The 17,143-nt window shown below is 37.5% G+C and overlaps 1 protein-coding gene across 8 annotated transcripts in view; it reads right to left on the reverse strand.

Moving 5' to 3' along the window:
- The window catches only part of CHD9 (chromodomain helicase DNA binding protein 9), a 79,717-nt gene that overhangs the window by 35,597 nt on the left and 26,977 nt on the right, over positions 1 to 17,143 (reverse strand). For 6 of the 8 annotated variants that reach the window (XM_057364640.1, XM_057364636.1, XM_057364637.1 and 3 more), the window contains 5 exons: positions 14,902 to 15,239; positions 5,548 to 5,659; positions 2,280 to 2,429; positions 1,057 to 1,125; positions 913 to 968 (listed from right to left, as the gene is read on the reverse strand). In XM_057364640.1, the coding sequence (XP_057220623.1) occupies positions 913 to 968; positions 1,057 to 1,125; positions 2,280 to 2,429; positions 5,548 to 5,659; positions 14,902 to 15,239 (725 nt within the window). Of the gene's footprint in view, positions 1 to 912; positions 969 to 1,056; positions 1,126 to 2,279; positions 2,430 to 5,547; positions 5,660 to 14,901; positions 15,240 to 16,037; positions 16,219 to 16,364; positions 16,507 to 17,143 lie in introns of those variants that run through there. The other 2 variants (XM_057364641.1, XM_057364642.1) reach the window with 2 other exon arrangements.

A 17,143-nucleotide genomic window follows, 5' to 3' on the forward strand; every position in this document is an offset into this window, starting at 1 on the left:
TGTCACTGGATTGGGCTGGGAGAGAAGCTCTGAGTCACAGGAGGAGGAACCATCAGAACCTAACTGCCCCCCTTGAGAGCCCTTCTGAAATTACATTACACAAGTACACATATTTCTTCCTCACATCCCTTTCTTGGTATATTTTCATCATTTTTTAAGCTTTCTAAAGATATGTTAGAAATAAGGAACAGCTGGGGATTACTCATTCTCAGATGAAAAAACAGACTGCATCCTTTTAAAAAAAGAGGTAAATGGTTTCCAACATGCGGAGCCAGAGCTCAAAAAAAATTACATTAATTAGCAAAAATCTGATTATTCACATAGGTAAAATTAAAAATGTACTTGGACTTTCAGCATCAAGAATTGATTAGTGACAGGAAAATAGATACGAAATTAAAAATAAGAAAATATGGAAAAAAAATTTTCTTTTTTTTTTTCTTTAAATTTCCTGCTTTTAACGTACAATCATTTCTATCACAAGCTTTTTCTTTCTTTTTGAAACAATAAGACCAACTATTACATCAACCTCTCCTAAATGCATAACGCTGTAAATCTAATCTAGGCTCACAAAACACCTCTGATTTAAATTCATGAAATAAAATTTGCCTCAGGCATGCAGTCCCTACTGAATTAAATAAATATATCTTGTAATTTAATAAATATCTTCTCTAAAAAATTCTGGGTTTTGGCAAATAAAAGCTTATTGGACAGAGCTCGTTTCACAACATTGACAATTTTAAAATTATTACGAATAATATATTGTAGATTCTTGGCAATTTAAAGATTAAGTTGGTAAAGAAAAATCTCGATAGATGACAAAACAACCTTCAAACAATAYAAAACTTGAGTATATAAATATGAGATTTAACAGTTCAGTCAACACATCCAATGAAACAACTTTTTAATACTTACTAGTTCTTGTATTTCACAAAAAACTCTTCTGTGTCTACTGTCATCCCAGCAGATATCTAGGAAAGGAAATTCAGGGRAAATGTAAAATGATAGATGCAGACCCCTTTTTCAAATAAACTATTTTWTTCCATGACAATCACTTACTTCTTTCTTTATTACCCTGGAGGATAAGATTTTGTCTACAATTGCTGCATCTTCTTCACTTGGATTTTCCTRTAAAAACGGGAAAACAATGATATTATGAAACTATAAAAGCTCTCTCTCTCTCAGGCTTAAAACCTTCAACCACAAATGGCTTGTCAGAAGATGAGCAATAAAGGTAAATTTAACTTCCACCAGTAGCCTTCCTTTACAGGCTGGGTGTAAAATGTAAAATCCAGGTCTCTACCTAGAAAGGATTACATGCAAAAGTACAGCAAGTCTGGCACTTCCAAACAGCATCRGGTGCACTGCACACCTGCCAAACACACAGTGCAAACACTGGGGGTTCTGATGCTTTCCAGACACTGTGAATGCCCTGCTGAGTTAMACTGATGCACTGGACATACTCAGAATTTTGTTATACAGAACTGGAGAAGAACTCTGACAGGCAGGAGAAAAAAGAGGAGATAAACCCAGCATGTGACAAATTCAATCTGATCCATCTCCTCTGCACACAGGGGACAAACATGCTCTGGAATCAGAGAGAGAAGGTCGTGGCTGGGAATTCCAGCAGGGTTTAGATGAGACACAGATGGGATTACATGGCTCTGCCACAACTGAGGCAGTAGTTCCAGAGATAAAGAGATGATCTGTAGAGGTTGCTTGCAATACTCAGTCACCTTCCCTCTTGTCTGATTTGTTCCCAATTATACCATTGTTCTCCTTCTCTTACAATTTCTGGCACTCTTTCAAGCATCTCAAACACTTTTCCCCTCTTTCTTCCCTGCTGCTCTGTTTACCTCGAATGGCTCAACAGTAARTTTGAGTCCACAAGATGAACACTGAAGTGTAAACCTGAAAGATTTGTGGGGAGAGGTGTCCTTTTTTAAATCTCAGTAAGCAGAGATTGCCCAAATAATTTTATGCTTCTGTAAGTCATGGTAGCATTACAAKAGAGCTTTCTCATATACTTATGCCAATAAAAATTACCTCAGTTATACCCATCCTTAGTCTCATCCTCATTCCTAACTTCAGTTAAGTCAACAAATGTTGGTAACAGGAAAAAAATAGTAAGTAGTAAYTTCTTCCAGTTTTTAAGATCTAAGCAAAACGTCACACTAAACTGTGGCTTAGAAATAATAATGTATTCCAAGTTATGAGTTTTATTCTCTCAACTACTTGAGACAAATAGAAAGTTCCCACAGATCAAGCCAATTGTTACTTACCACAAATAACTGTAAAGGCTGTTCAGCAGGTAAAGGGGCTGAATTCTTTTTGATTTTTACAGAAACTTTAGCTGCTTCTTCTTCCGATTGTTTCCCTTCTCCTTCTTCAGCATATTTTTTCCTTTTAACTTGACGATTCGATCTTCTCTTCTGCCATGCAGGAGAAAGAAAAGASAGAGGTTTTACCCAAAATTTTCCCTAACACCAGCTGCATGTCCTGGGACACTAAGCAATACTTCAGCTGTATCTAAAACCAATGCCCAACATTTGGTAGAAAATGTGAAGTACTGTACCTCTCTGATCCACTGACATTCAATCAATCAAATATTTATTTTCTGTTACAAGTAACCATATGGCACTTCTATTTTTAGGGTTCAAAAGCAAACACAAAACACTCTTTTCAGGGTATGGGAGCAAAGCTGATATAACAGATCTCCCATGAACATCAGTGTTTCAACAGCAATTTCCTAATGTAGCGTAACTGCAGAGTATTACTGTCCAACTCCAGAACTAGAGGGAAAGATATAAAATAAGCTGAAGTCTTAGTCTCTACTAAGTGCTACACAAAAAACAATTAAGATTTGCACTACATCATATTGGTCAGAAGTCTGACATGATGGCTAATAAAGTCTGCTGCTTTGTTTTCYCCTCCACCTTAATCAAGGCTTGCTCTCTAACTTTTCATTCTGGTTTCTGCAAGAATCTGAGGACAACAAATTGCAACTGAAGAAATAATGTTCAGTCTAAGCAAATAATTCCATCTCACTCACAGATTCAAATACTTAAGATTATTAGGATATTGCATAACCTTTCCAACCCGTCCATACCAATATATGAGACACTGCCTATTTAACCATAAGATTAATTTGTAAATTGGATTCACTGGATAAAAATAGCAGTATCAAACTAGTCAGCTAACATTTGAARATACTATAATCTGCTTTAGAGAACTGATTATCACAAAAATAAAATCAGCAAAATGAAACAGTCTCTACAAAACAAATTTACTATATTGAGCTACACAGCAAAGGGTATTTTTGTGCAGGAAAATSCACTGCAGGTTGCAATGTTATATTACACTGCAGTATTCCGTTGGGAGAACAAGTCGTGAATAGGACAAAACCCAAAATCCTGTGGTCACACTGGCTTCTGCAGAGCAGATATTAAGTAACAGTGAGATTGCAGCACAGGAACTTTTCTTCCTCACTGTTAATTCATCCCTTGGACTGGCTGGTATCTGGTGAAAGATGTAGMTGTACTTTAGAACTACATATCAGGTACAGAGTAGTAACCTACAGTAGAAGTCAAAGAACGGGTATGACCATTCCTCTTGAGAAGCTGCAAAAATGATACTACTTCATGAGCTTTCCATAGTCATGTAGATGAGCTGTTCTTCCATAAAGAGTTAAGTGTGTGGGGGCTGGGTATTAGCACCAAAAGAAATTTCTAATTTAAAGACACACTAATAAAGTCACATTATAGTTAAATCAATAATAGCTTGCTGACAGAAGTAGGTTTAAAAAAAAAAAAAAAAAAGCCAGGTAATATGAGCAATGCAAAATTATGTAACTGGCATTTTCAATTCTTCTTGCTATGTCTTTTCTTAAAGTATGAAGTGATTAGCAAAACATCAACATATGTTCTCCAACACATTAATACATAATCTGAGCTGCTTGGAAAAACTTTTTGTATTTCCCTGGGCTGAAAACCATGGCCATAAACAAATGCTATGAGACACAAAATGAAGTATCACACATTAAAAATAAAAAAGTCAGTGTATTTAAGGAAGACACTTACTGTGAGACTAAGCATGCAAAATGAATTTGGGGGGGGGGGACCTAAAAGTGCCCCCCAGAGCTTCAAAACAGCCATTTGCAACTGAAATTAGAAACAGCTCTTTGAAACTGAAATCATGAACAAGTTCGAAAACTAAAGAGAAAATTAATTAGTGAAGAAGAGCAATTTATGTCTTTCCTGCTTTTCCCCCATTCCTCCAAAGAGAGCAGGGCAATGCTGTGATATTCTGCAGTAAAAGTTTTCTCTCACACCGTCTCTTACTATCTCGGCCCTCTTCTCCCTTCACACCAGGAGCAGCTGATTCCATGATATGCTCAAGAAAGGATAGGTCTTCAGTCTTTTATATTATATTTGTTGGGCCACAAATTTATGTCTRTCTGATAAGTACTRAGAAGTTAYAGGTCCTTCCAGGTAACCTTTACCTAAGACAAGCTATCACTTCAGTTAATGGAAAGTCATTCTGGGAAATGGCTTCTGATCCCYTTTCCCCTCCAGCATTATTATTATCTGTGAAATACCAGAGGGCAATTCAGTATCTCGTAATTGTTTTCTGACAACTATCATCAACTAATGCAATTAATTTTTGCTCAACAGCACCTTATTTTGAATACTGATTTCRACTCTATGCATGAAATTGCTGCAGTATAAAACCTGTGCTTTCCAGCACATAACCTTACTTTACTGGAAATTGCCCTAAAGCAAGAAGTTATTATTCTGTTATTTATACACATATAAATAGAATATAATCTCTTATCAACAGTTCATGCTTCTTTGTGCACAAGTTTTAGAAATAATTATCTATGTTACTATTATTCCAGGGCAATCTATGAAAAAACTGCAGAAAGGGAGTTACAAGAGAGCTACTCCTCAAGGGAATGACTCAACCCCTTCAATTCTTCMTCTGGCACTTCCTTCAGAAGTATTCAACAAAAAACTAGGGCCTATCAGCATATTGATCATTGCTGCCTTCAGATCCAACATTGCAAGAAATCTCTTCTTTCAGTTTCTACAGAAGCAGAGCTCAGAAAAAAAAAAAAACAAACCAAAACCACATTAAAGCTTGAAACAATCCTTCAAAAAGTTCTCAGAGCCAGTGTCACAGATAAATGTCCTTTCTATTAGGCAATCTCTGCATTTTCACACTCAGCCCAAGTAAGSATCAGGTCKAACTTCCAGCTGTAAGTATTTACAGTCTCAAATCTATGCGCTTCTGTACTGTKAATCTGAAATTAAACAGATACAAGCAGGGCACTGACATCCCAACATGGAAAGGGGATTCTACCCTGTATGAATTTCTGACTTTCAACTGAARAAAGTGTTTCATGATGAAAGGTTCTACCTATAAGATCTACAGAGGTGTGAGAGTAACTGTCACTGTGTCAAAGGAAGTGTCACTTTCTSRRGAGAGGGGGAAAAMGTTCTGCAGAAAYAACACAWAGAAATTTATATCWGAAGRATACTGACTACTTACCTGTGAATCTTCATCTTTCAGTGGCCGCTGTGGCGTCTGCTTAGCATCAGACAATTCATCTGAAGATTCGTTTTTCCTTTTCTGCTTTTTCCCCAGTGTGATGATCAGCTTTCTGTCAGAAACAAAACCCCAGCAGTGAATGCTGTACACCAGTGTTTGTAACTTCAGGATCAAATCACTAGCAATGCCCATATTCTTAATATAAAACTCAGAAAGCACCACTGTCTGAAAAAAAGAATAATAGGTCTCAAATACCTTACAGCTGACAGTATTGCTCAGTAGTTTTAGTGAGCTTYTCTACAGTTCCCTTGCAGTCACAAATTCCTAATCATTACATTTAAAATCTTTAAATGAGAAGCAGAAATACAATATCCAACAGTTMAACCAACTGACAGTGGTAAACTGGACAAAGTTAGTAGAGGTACCATCCACAGATGACAATAGTAAATGATTTATCATAAACAATTTACCCATTGTAAAAGGTATCTTCCCTTATTTTTATACAAAGAAATTAGCTGTGGAGAACAACCTAAAAATTACTCAAAACTGTCTGACATGCACAACTTTTAAATAAGTCCTTCAATGGTAAAAACAAGTAAATTGAACAAATCATTTTTGCCCTTAAAAAAAGTAAAGCTCTATCCAAAATCCAGTAGTTTTATCTGCAAGTAATCTTAGAACCTATCAGAGTATGTTAAGAAACATCATTGTGCTGAATAAATTAGTTAAACTCTAATGAAAAAGCATCAATTATTTCTATGTTTGGACTTAAAGATTACACTGTAAATCACGGTAACAATTAATCAGATTTGTTTCTAAAGGATGTAAAAAATATTTTTCTGTATTTGAAATGTGTCAAAYACACTTCTTTAAATATGTTTACAGTGGCATATTGTAGAATATTGACAAATGATCCAAGAAAAACACAGAGAGCTGTCCTAAAACATACATTTCACAAAGTCTCTTATGATCAGATCTGCAACAGAAAATAAGGTACGTGTTCCAGCATACAATCTGCCTCTGCCATGTTACAAAAAAACTAAGCACAAGATTTTAGTCTTTACACAGCAGATACGAATTATTTTGCAGCAAAATAACATCAAATATATTGGTCACCCAATGAGAATACTACTGGTGAGAAACTAATGGTTGAAACACTTATATCTCATTTGCTTCTCTTAGCGAGTGTTCAAATAAGAGAACACAGACATATTTACTATGTCCAAACTAACAGCTCACATGGAAAATAAGCATCTTAAATTACCAAAACTTATGGAAAGTTTAAGCAACATGGCTTACGAAAGACGCCAGGTGTATCTTCAGAAGCAATGAACATTTTCATTGCTTTTCAATATTTAATCACTACATATGTTCAGTGGAAGGGCTAAAAAAMCCCAAAACCACAAAATTTTTCACTCCCATTCTTTTTTAGCTCTAGCACAAAGTGAACAGCACTGGTGGATGCAGGTTGAAATGAAACTGCAGTCAGCATAATCACAGAGCTGCTTGTTCACAATTCTAGTCCTTGGCTTTTCATTAGGTGCTCTCAGTTTAATTATTACTCAGTAAACATGTTTCATAATCACAGGAAATAATTTCAGCGATGAACACACTCGTTTCCCTACTGACTTCAAGGTTAGTTTGAACATTTGTTTTCCCCTCACTTTTCAAGCTCTAATTAGGAATCAACCTTYTTTTTTTCTCAGCTTTTATTTTAAGATTTGTATTCTCGGTGATTTGTCCAATATGACTCTTTCTAGTGACGGACTTGGATAATYGCTTTTCCATTTTTATCTACTTTGTTTCATAAAATTTAAGTGTTACATTAGCACTTGTCACTAATATGTCAAATCAGCTAATACATTCCAAAATGATGCAGAGAAGGCACACTGCGATTGACCTTCTGAAATTGTTGTTAAATGGAATCCTGGGTGCTAAAATTCAGCATGGATTTAAAAGGAAACCTGGTAATCTTATGAGTGAGAATTTCSTGGAAAATCATTCATGAAACAATATCCATCCCACCAAGTTCCTGATTTGTACCTTTAGGGTTTGGCAAAATGGTAGGAAGTACCAATTTATGTTTTCCCTGCGCTCAAATTCTTTCAAAAAAAAGAATAACTGAAAGTTCTTTAATCAAATAAGTGTTAAGATATAAGTCGAGCTGGAAGAGGCCTATGGAAGRAGACCCAWGSTCCCTACTCAAAGCCAACTTCAGAGTTCTCTCACGTTGCTCAGCTCAGTTAAAGTTCCACTTATCTCCATGGTTAGCAGTTGGTAGGTACCTGGGCAATCTATTCCAAATGTTGATCCTCTTTTGTGAAATGGTAGATTAGAACAATCCATAAATGCAGGTTGCTATGTTAAGTATTTGTATCTGTGCAACCACAGCTCATTCTCACTTCATGCACTGTTTACTATTTTAGGCTCAAGTGTYCTTTTGYATTCAAGAAGCACAATGTTAAGGGGAATGGGGTTTACTGTGRGTTGTAGTGGTATCCACTGAAGAGCTGAGGATTTGAAGGACCTCCCRTTTTAGAGCATGGGGTTATTTTGTGATTACAGCACTCTAGCTACATCTTTGCTTGCACATTTGCTCCTCTCATTCTCTTAGTTTTAGTCCCTCCAGCTCTGCCCCAGCAGTCTTACACACAACATCCCATTTCTGTCAGCTTTTCTGTCTTGCTTTGAGGTTGCATTCCTTACCCCAAGTACTTCATGAGCATCTCCCTGAAATTTTCTAAACATCTCTACATGCTGCAGATCAGAATGTTTCTTCCTCTATATGGATATGGTGCCAACGAGAGGAGTAAATGCAGTTTCACTTCTTTCTGATCCAGTGCCCAGAATCACAACGCTCCTTGCTATCAGAAGTTGCCGAACAACAGTATGGTGCTAAAGTCATACATTTCTATCAGTAAAAATGCAATCTGCTCATATTTTGGCCAAAAACTACTAAAAGAATCTGCTAYGTGAAAACAATGATTTTCAGAAGCTTGTAAACTGGATCAATTCTGTGAAAAATTTTCACTGAGTGAACAAGTTCTCTTGCCAGTTTATAAATTTCTACATGAAAGCATAAAGATCCTTGGCTAAAATCCTTTTTTCTACCCTGAAACAAACTGTTCTGAACAGAAATTATCTATTCTGTTTCTATGAAAAGTTAACAGCACACTCTAGACATGGAATAAATAATATCACCAGACTCCACTTCAATTTCACTTTCTCTTGCCTTTTCAAATTTAAAATCATCTTATTACACAACATGTAGAAATATTTCAACAATTAGACATTGTCAATTTCTTCAATACATATTTCCTTCTTCTGTAACTACAAACTAAGGCTGTTGAGAAACTAGGATAAAGTTTAAAAAGAAGACAGCTCATGAGACATTATTAYTTCTGATCCTTAGCATAACACTCCTACCATGGTTTAGAGCTACCAGGAACCACTAACTGAGGAGCTCTGCAACTCCTTTCTTATAAATGAAAATTAGTAAGAATGTGCCCCATTCCCCTTCTGTTTGATAGCAGAGAATGTGCTGGAAATATTATCAGTATTCTGAATGCCTTTTAAATGATAAACACGTTTCAAAGCCTTCCAAATAAAGAAAAACAAAGTMTTAAAGATGATAGAAATAAAAAGGTGGCAAATATGCATTAGGCATGYCAAGAAAGAGAAATACAACTGACCTTCACTGCAGGCCTTTAATATGCTATCTTACTTCAATTTTCCCAAAACAGAAAACCACCAAGTTAACTAATTATTAGTGTTCAAAGCCACCTCATAGATATATCATTTGTAGCCAAAGCACTTTGCTAAATTACTAACAATAAAACTCCCATGTTATCAACCCTATTAGCAATTGTTTATCACTAGGAACTTAGCTAAAAATAGAAAGTAGAAGTTTCCTTAACAAGATACTCTACCTTCTTGGAATGAGTGTTAATTTGCTGGTATAAAACCAGTTTCTCTTCCCCTTTTAGCACATGTTTAATAAATAATATTAACACACTAATATTAGTCTGTCTCCTTCTCCAGTTGTTTTTCAAATTAATAACTTCTGAACTGTGCCCATATTTTTAAACACTCCTAATAGTCTTTTTGGAACCATCAATCATTTCAAGCTCAGAGCATTGAAACAATAATGCAAAATAGCAAACAAATAATTAGTTATTTATTTGGTAAGGCCACACTACTTTGCATTYATACACTTTGGAATAGAAACATTACATGATGCCACTTAAACCCAATCTATACACCAAGAGTACAATGTGGGACCAGAGAAAACCTCACCACAGTCACAGCTCAGTGCATGCAAAGACATCCCAGAAGAATGATCAAACCTCTAATTTATGTGCCATTTTAATCATGACAGAAGTTAATGACCTTAACGGATGTAACAGCACTCAAAGACTCAGTGAGCATTCCTTATTTCTGACCACAGACCTGCTCACCAGCACCTGCCTCACTGGCATGAAACACGAACACAGCTCCCAGCATTAGCCTCCCAGGAAGCTCAAGCTGCAGGTATTTACACTGGAGCTACACAGCATCAGTGTAACGGGGGAATCACCTCCTCTCCACCCCCTCTCCGTGTCTCCTGAATCGCCACCTGAGGTTACAAGGGTTTCACACGATCTTAAAAGTATCAGATCAACAAGCAAAGATTATCTGTCAGGGTCCTGTGTCCTAAAAYTGCTTGTAAGCAATATCTGTGAGACCTCCTTCGAGGTTCAAGGCAACAAGGACATTTACTCATTTGAGTAGTGCACAGGAGCACATCCCACTTACTGGAKTCATTGCTACATAACTCAGGGGTGAATGAACAAAAACCACTGCTCTTTTAACACATAGAATAATACAGCCATTTCTGGCAGCAATTTTGTACATAGGGACTACCACTCTGACTCAAACTTTTGTAAATTGAATTCTTAGAATTTGGGAGATTTATTTATTTAAACTAGGCAATGATTAAAAAAAAGAATTGCCTAAATGCAGTCAACTGGTATTGTCCTTTACATCAGCAGCGCGGAGCTGTTGCTTTTCATCAGGGCTGTGATATTTAATTTTATGTTTGAGTAGGTGGGAATACGTTGAGAGCTATAAAACCTAAATGCCAATCTACTTTTTTGAACAAGAGAATGTTCACAAATTCATAACTCTTCACATCAAGTGGTAAGAAGTAGACTTTTTAGTTTAAATATGCATCACCTTAGATGGAAGAGGCAGAATCAATTAGAAAAACCTTATAAATGGAAACAAGTTCTACGCAAAAATATGAAGGGGTTTAAATAGATTCCTAAATGTCAACACACCTTGGTAAATAGACAGGATATGAAAAGTGGTTCTGCAGTCCGCAGAGAAATTGTAAAGCAAATTTTCAAGAATTAACTTAATCAGTAATCAATGCATAAAGTAAACTGGTTAACTTAATTTGGTAATACTAAATATAATATACATACCCTTAAAATGTTTTTGGTAACAATATAATTTAGTCACTCATCTTCACCAATGCTTATGGCACAGAAACTTTACTGACCATTGAACCCAATTCTAACAGATTTGACTAAAATTAATAGGCATTATTTCTCTGACTTTACAGCTCAGAGAATTAAAAACCTTAGCCCTCACCCTTAGAAMCTACAGCCTGCCTAGGAAGTAACTGCTAGCAATTTTTAACTAGCAATGATAAATTGGAAAGAACCATGCTACATATTTTTCCTGTACATGTAGATCTCAGAGGATCACTATGGGAAAATATAAACAGTTAACATGAAGCCACCAAACACAAAGGGACTGTGTCTGAGCAGCAAAGAACAGAAACTGCTGAAAAATCACCCTGCCCCCTAAATCTAGACACAGTAGTTAAAACTCATCATGATCCCAGATGAGGGCTACTCAATTTCAGTAAAAACTGTGCCGTATTAGTTAAAAACACACTTTTTTTTTTTTTTTTTTTAAGCTGATGGCTACCAGGCAATTTTTCAAGGTCTGTTCAGCAATTTGTGTTCCAGCCCTACAGGAGCAGCATTTACAGTTCATCTGTAACTCTGAAAATCCTCCTCAAGAGCAACACAGAACTTGCTACACAGACAAAAGCCCTGTAAGAGGTCAAAGTCTATGATCACAATCTGAAAAAGAGTTTGCTGTTTGAGTGCTGGGCTACAGAGGGTAAAATTGTGCCTGGATTGAACAGGCTGCTTTTGCAGCGAGCAGAGATGCAGAAGACCAGATTTAAACTATTTCCCAAACATTTCTTAAAAAAAACCCAACAAAACAATATGTTTATTCTAGTTGCAGCRCTCTCAGCTCCCTGTGAGCTTCCAAAAATGAAACAGGAGTCACCCAAAACATRCGTGTGACTCCAGACTTTCTCGAGCACACATAACTCTGCATCACCTCCTGCATTGCTCTGACACTCCAAATCCAAACTGAATCAACAGATTTAACAGTTCCTGCAAATTAAATAAGTTCGCTATAGAAAATCCTGAATGAAATGTATTCATCTGCGTTGGACATATCATAACACAATTCCTTCTAAAATGGAATAGCAGATGCACCCAAACARATTTTTCACTAAGGTTAAAAAGGTGCAATTTATCTTTTTCCTTATTGGAAACCTTTACTGGTTCTAAGGTTTCACTCATGACTATACTGCTTGCAGAAAAACTAATTCATAATAGTTTATAACAATTGGAAACGGTTTACTTATCTCTTTAAAACACGGACTTCAGGTTTTATTTTCTCCTTAAATGAAAGAAATGCTATATATACAAAGTTATATGTAATATAAAATTTCTCTCATTACTGATAAAAAAAATAAAAGTTTTTTATCCCATTTTAAACAGAAAGCCTTTCTAAGAAAAAAAGAAATCTTCATTGAAAGAAGTTTTCCCTTCCCCTTCCTGCCCAATAAAGCACTTTTCTTTTACAGGTATTATCTTAGCATAGTAAAATTTTCTCCCAAGATTCAGTCCAAGTTTATTTTAAGGTAACAAGAAAATCAATGGAGCAACCCACACAGTTAAAAACCCAATCCTATTTTGGCTTTACAAAAATTCCAGGGACGTGCTAAGATTCATTAAGAAATATTTTCTTAAGAACGAAGATAAGACAAAACCTTTACAAGCATTGTTTAGCYTTGTAAACTCATTATTTAATTCTGATTTTCTCTGAATAAAACAAATTTTATTAATCACACAATTTTTTTAACCATGGTTGAAAAGACAATTATAGCAATTCTATAGTAATTATTCTGCTATATTATTAGTAGTTACATTTGCATAGAAAGCAGAGTTTGGTAAGATTATTCTTTCAAAAAAAAAAAAACAACCAAGGTCTTATTGTAATTGCTGTTCTGCAAATCTACTGGTATATTTGTTGCTACACAGGTATTATTTTATAAAAAAATATGAAATAGTGCTAACTCAAAGCAACATATGCATCTCTTTGGGTACAAAAATGAAGTATCTGGATGTCTCAAAACATTTGATTTGCTGCTGTCCATGTAAATAAAACAGAATTCTGTGAAAGCTGTTAACATGTGGCTCCAGAAGACTCTCTTCACTGCTCTGTACCAGGACCTGACTGCTACACCTCTTTAGGTATGCATCCCACGTAATTAAAGCAATACCTGGCAGCATGATTAAGCCAACAGAATGCTACTGAGGCATTAGCTGATTAAACTGGTAAATAATGGGCAGGCAAACCTTCACAGCTCAATGCAAAATTATGAAACATTGACCATAATTAAATGGGAGCTCCTCTAGCAGCTTGCGTGTACTTTGCATCAAACACAAACACCTTGGGTAAAAACACAGTTTGAGAGATGTATTTCTCAACYGATGCCATCTGATGAAATCCTGAAAACTGATCCTAAGTGATGTGCACAGCAAAGCATTTCACCAAGACAAAATCAAGTGCAAAATCATRAACTGCAGGTAACAGCTTACTTCCTTTTTAGTTTAAAAAACCAAAAAATATTGTGGCAACTATGTAATAGATCACAAAGATGATATTTTGCCAGGTTTTGTCAATTACCCAAACGAATGAATAAAACACACGCTAAGGACAAGCCACAAAGCTTCATGAAACTGACACTATATAAACAACGGKGCTAAGTTTTCTGATTAGACAGACCCACAAAATCTTTGTTATAGAACACCAGTGAATTCAGAAACAGGAAGGTGAAATCAATTTTGGAAGCATGCATCTAAATTCCCACCTTAAATAGGATGGAGAAAGAAAAAAAAAGAAAGCACTACTCAGTGCACTTATGAGCAGCATCATACTCCAACCCACAGCCAGAGCAGAAAGAAATTAACACCATGAAACTTCATGTAAACAATAAAGTTGAGTATAGAGCGGTAACCTTCATACTACAGGATAACTACTAAAAATTGTTTACTTCAAACATGTAAGAAAAGCACTGATCTCTACAAGAAAAAAAAAACCAAAATGCAGAGAAATAGGCTGATTAAAAGAACATTCATTTCTGCTCTATGTATGAAGATATACATATGTATACGAGACATTTAATTTGAGAGCTATGCCAGTTAATACTTCTGGTACCGCAAAAAGAGCATGGATCCAAAAAAGTAAAAATCAGACTGTAGCTATGATTTCCATTTCAAGTTCTGACTCGCATACTTAACACTGGAAATCACACACTTTCCTTTAGMGTAAACAAGCAGCACAGATTAGTTCTGGAGTCCCAAGATGAGTTAGAACCCCCTGCAGCGTTCTAACACCTAAAGCCCTCTGAAAGCTCCTCACCCCAAGGTATCCTCCCAGCTTGACCCAGCTGAGTCTGCAGAATTTTTAAAACGGCAGATTAAACTGATATAACTGAAGACGACAAAGTGCATAGAATATAATTTTTCCAGTATGTGCTTTACTTTTGATACATGTGATATCTATAAAAATATTCTCTTGCTTACAAGTTCATTAAACTTCCACTTTCTCCCCATGCAGTTTATCAAGCACACTGTATYGAAGCTACATGCCAAAAATGATAAAAGCCAACATTTATAACCCAGAAAAACTTAGTTCGGAGTCAGAACTGATTAAAACACTAGATAAAAGATACTTGGGTCTATGCTTCAAAGTCAGTATAGAATATTTTAGAATATGAATTTAAAATACATTTCTTTCAAAAGGACACTCCTACAGTGATTTTATCTAAAGAAAAACAGAGCATTCTTGTTCCTGAATGAGAGAGTCCACACATGGACTTAATCAGGAAGAATTTTGTGTAGGCAGTGGAGGAGAACATTTTATTATCACTAAGCAGTTTCCATTTTAATCAAGGATTTACAGTCTGAAGAGAAGACAATTTTTTTATCTACTTACCCAATTTTTGTTTTCTCTTTAATTTTGGATGAGGAACCAGTTTTCGGCTTTTTGCTCTCCTTATCCTTTGGTTTGGATTTAACTTTTCTACCCTTCTTTTCCTCTTTTCCTTCAGATGAAACACTGGGGAAGTTTTCAGGGCTCATTACTCGTGGAATGTTTCTCTCTCCTCTCTCTTTTGCCTTTGCAATTGCTTCAGATATTATGCGATTTGCCTTCTCTTGTTTACTTTCCGAGTCGGTTTTTTTCTTCTGCTTCTTTTCAGACATTGCCCTCACCTGGGTATTCTGCAACTTAGTATATGATCCTGAACCATCAGTCTTCTTGGAAGAAGGAGGCTGTAATAAGAAACAGAAAGTGCATTAAATCCCCTTATTTTAAAAATATAAAGTACAAGGAGTTTTTGATATGGATATGCATTTTAAAAAAACGTGGACTCATGAGGACACAAAAAATGAGGAATTCAGTTTACACCACAGAATGGCGTGGGTTTCAAAACAGCTACATCAATTGTTGGTTTTAAACAACCAATCCATGTACTCAAAGTCAGTAAAAAATATTCTTCTGAAATTCTCTCTGTCTTCTCTCCACCTCTGTAATTAAAGAAACCAATCCTTAACCTTTTCAGCATTCCCATACATTTGACACACACCTCCATCACCTCCAGCAAAATATGAAAAAGCGAAGAGCTGCCGAAGGCAACAACATCAGTGTTGTGCCTTTGGTAGGATTTCAGGATCACAGTTACCTTAAAGCAGACGAATGATCTACAGCACTAACTCGGTGATAAACACAACAGATGCTCGAACACCACCAAGATTAAAAAACAGACAAAAGATAAAACCAAAACTAAAATTACACAGCTCTATATCCATAAACGGATCAGAAAGCAACGTTTCTTTTATTTAGATCAACATACACTCAATGCCTCGGATAAAAAAACGTAACTTGTTTTTATTTTCGGGTTTTTAATGCCCGTTCCATGGACGCAGAATTGTTTACGGGGCTGATGAGCCTCTCCTGCAGCCAGCTAGAAGACATGTTTTTGCTTTCCTCCCCTCCCCCTTTGAGGAATGGAAAGAATTTCCTATTCAAACACAAAACCCCAGCAGATAACAGTTATGTTACGTTCTCACCCGTAAATGCGCCTCTGCCTAGAGCAGGAAGAAAAGCCAAGAGGAATTTCCACACACATTTTCTGGCCAAAGCCCGAGCACTTCCCGGGATACATGTTCTATAGGTGCCTCATGGGCGGCGGGGGCGGGAGGCAGGGATGGGGCCGCTCCCGATGCCACCTTAAAGCCCCGGGGCTTCAACAAACAGCCGGACCCAGCTCGGCAACAGCTCAAGATGGCGATGCGGCTCCCGCAGCAGCAGCCAGTAATAAGGAAGGTTATTCAATCCCATTAGCCTTTTAGCCCAAAGAACCCCTCCTCCTCCCACTCATTCAGGCTCTCACTTACCCTTCCTCTTGGCCTCTTCACTGAAGACATTTTTGGCGTCAGACAAAGACTTGCCCTGCGCTTTTCCAGCACCCCCGGCAGTGCTCAGGAGAAAAGCATGGGGAGAAGATTGCTAAATGGCCTATTTAGCGAGCGGCAGCCGGGCCGCGCACAGCCCTCCCCGAGCGCTCGTTCGCCTCAGCAGCATCCCCGCGCCCTGCCCGGCGCGCACCCGCCGCCCCCGGCCCGGCCCGGCCCCGCCGTGCGCGGACCGCCGGATCCCAACAAAGCGCGGAAAGAAACGCACAAAGCATCAAAAGGCATCAGCGCCAATATTAGCGCTGGTTAGACCCGCTCCCCGCGGAACTAGGCCAGCAGATGGTGCTACCCGTCATTATTCCATTAGGCTCCGCGTTTAACCCCCGCGGGGATCGGCTTTAACCCTTGCCGCTCCCCGCCCGCAGCGCCGCCCACAGCGGCTGCTCGCTCCCCCGAAAACCGTGGGAACCGGGCGCTGCTCCGTCCTGGACCTCGCTGCACTGCGACCCTGCGGCTCCAGCCCCGCCTGACAGCGGCCGAGTCCGAGCCTGTGGCCTCACAAACCGATTTTGCTCTCCAATATACTCTTTGATTTTTTTTWTTTTTAATAATTATTTTCCTTGCATTTACTTCATTACTGTAAGATGGCAACAGTGACTATAATGATTTGCTGACAGGCTTCCCTGCTTCCTACAGAAAATGGAAGAACTSCTCGGTTTTATCCCTCTGCCCCTGCCCAGACCTGCGGGACCCTGCGGTGG

This window comes from Malurus melanocephalus, unplaced genomic scaffold, assembly GCF_030028575.1.
Source record: "Malurus melanocephalus ecotype Western Australia unplaced genomic scaffold, MMel_1.1 scaffold_40, whole genome shotgun sequence".
NCBI lineage: Eukaryota > Metazoa > Chordata > Aves > Passeriformes > Maluridae > Malurus > Malurus melanocephalus.